Source organism: Cynoglossus semilaevis, chromosome 7 (assembly GCF_000523025.1).
Source record: "Cynoglossus semilaevis isolate Cse_v1.0 chromosome 7, Cse_v1.0, whole genome shotgun sequence".
Lineage (NCBI taxonomy): Eukaryota > Metazoa > Chordata > Actinopteri > Pleuronectiformes > Cynoglossidae > Cynoglossus > Cynoglossus semilaevis.
Window position 1 is genome coordinate 13,449,017 of NC_024313.1, and position 1,399 is coordinate 13,450,415.

A 1,399-nucleotide genomic window follows, 5' to 3' on the forward strand; every position below is an offset into this window, starting at 1 on the left:
TGTTGCTGGTGCTGGTACTGTTGCTGGTACTGCTGCTGGTACTGTTGCTGGTACTGTTGCTGGTACTGTTGCTGGTACTGTTGCTGGTACTGTTGCTGGTACTGTTGCTGGTACTGTTGCTGGTACTGTTGCTGGTTGCGCCTCAGGTCCGGACGATGAAGGTTTTTATTTTCTTCTCGTTTGTAGTTGACGGTTGAGGAGCACGAGAGGAGGAAGAGGAGGCGAGAGAGGAACAAAATCGCTGCCGCCAAGTGTCGCAACAAAAAGAAAGAAAAGACGGAGACTTTACAGAAGGTACTGTTGAAAAGAACCGTTCATTACAGTAGAAGTGACCGGGCTGGTACCGATTCTTATATTAATGCAGGAACGACACCAAGAGTCGGAGAGTGAAATCGCACGCGTCGTAGTTTGACGTTTTGGGTGCGGAGACTAGCGGATGTAGTACAGACGTAGTATGGAACTAGTACAGATGTAGTTACGATGGAGTATGGACCCAGTACAGATGTAGTACAGACGTAGTATGGACCTAGTACAGATGTAGTACAGACGTAGTACTGATGTAGTACAGATGTAGTATGGACCTAGTACAGATGTAGTATGGACCTAGTACTGATGTAGTACAGACATAGTGCGGACCTAGTACTGACGTGGTACTGACCTAGTACTGATGTAGTACGGACCTAGTACTGACCTAGTACTGACATGGTACTGTTGTAGTACTGACGTGGTACTGTTGTAGTACTGACCTAGTACTGACGTGGTACTGTTGTAGTCCTGACGTAGTCCTGACCTAGTACTGACGTGGTACTGACCTAGTACTGACGTGGTACTGTTGTAGTCCTGACGTAGTCCTGACCTAGTACTGACGTGGTACTGTTGTAGTACTGACCTAGTACTGACCTGGTACTGACGTGGTACTGTTGTAGTACTGACGTAGTCCTGACCTAGTACTGACGTGGTACTGTTGTAGTACTGACCTAGTACTGACGTGGTACTGAGCGTGTGCTCTGTGGTCTCGGTCCCAGGAGTCGGAGAAGCTGGAGACGGTCAACGCTGACCTGAAGGCCCAGATCCAGGAGCTGAAGCAGCAGAAGCAGCAGCTGGTCTACATGTTGAACCTGCACCGACCCACCTGCATCGTCAGAGCCCAGAACGGACGGACGCCCGAGGACGAGCGCAACCTCTTCATCCAGCACATCAAAGAGAGCACTTTACAACTGCACAACCTCTCCACCACCTCCACCACCTCCACCTCCACCACCTCCACCTCCACATCGCCCTTTTCCACATTCACCTCCACATTAGCTCCTCTAGAGGGCAGACTTCTCACCCTGGATCACGTCCACTGTCCTGGTCATCTATAAACCAACCTGCTGGTGGGTTTTTTTGCCACTTTTCT

The 1,399-nt window shown here is 50.0% G+C and overlaps 1 protein-coding gene across 1 annotated transcript in view; it reads left to right on the forward strand.

The window, feature by feature from the left end:
* atf3 (activating transcription factor 3) overlaps positions 1 to 1,393 on the forward strand; it is a 2,631-nt gene extending 1,238 nt beyond the window's left edge. Inside the window, exons 3-4 of the mRNA XM_025056799.1 lie at positions 187 to 294; positions 1,026 to 1,393. Of these exons, the coding sequence (XP_024912567.1) occupies positions 187 to 294; positions 1,026 to 1,364 (447 nt within the window). The 3' untranslated portion in view covers positions 1,365 to 1,393. The remainder of the gene's footprint in view (positions 1 to 186; positions 295 to 1,025) is intronic.
* Positions 1,394 to 1,399: the final 6 nt, after the last annotated feature.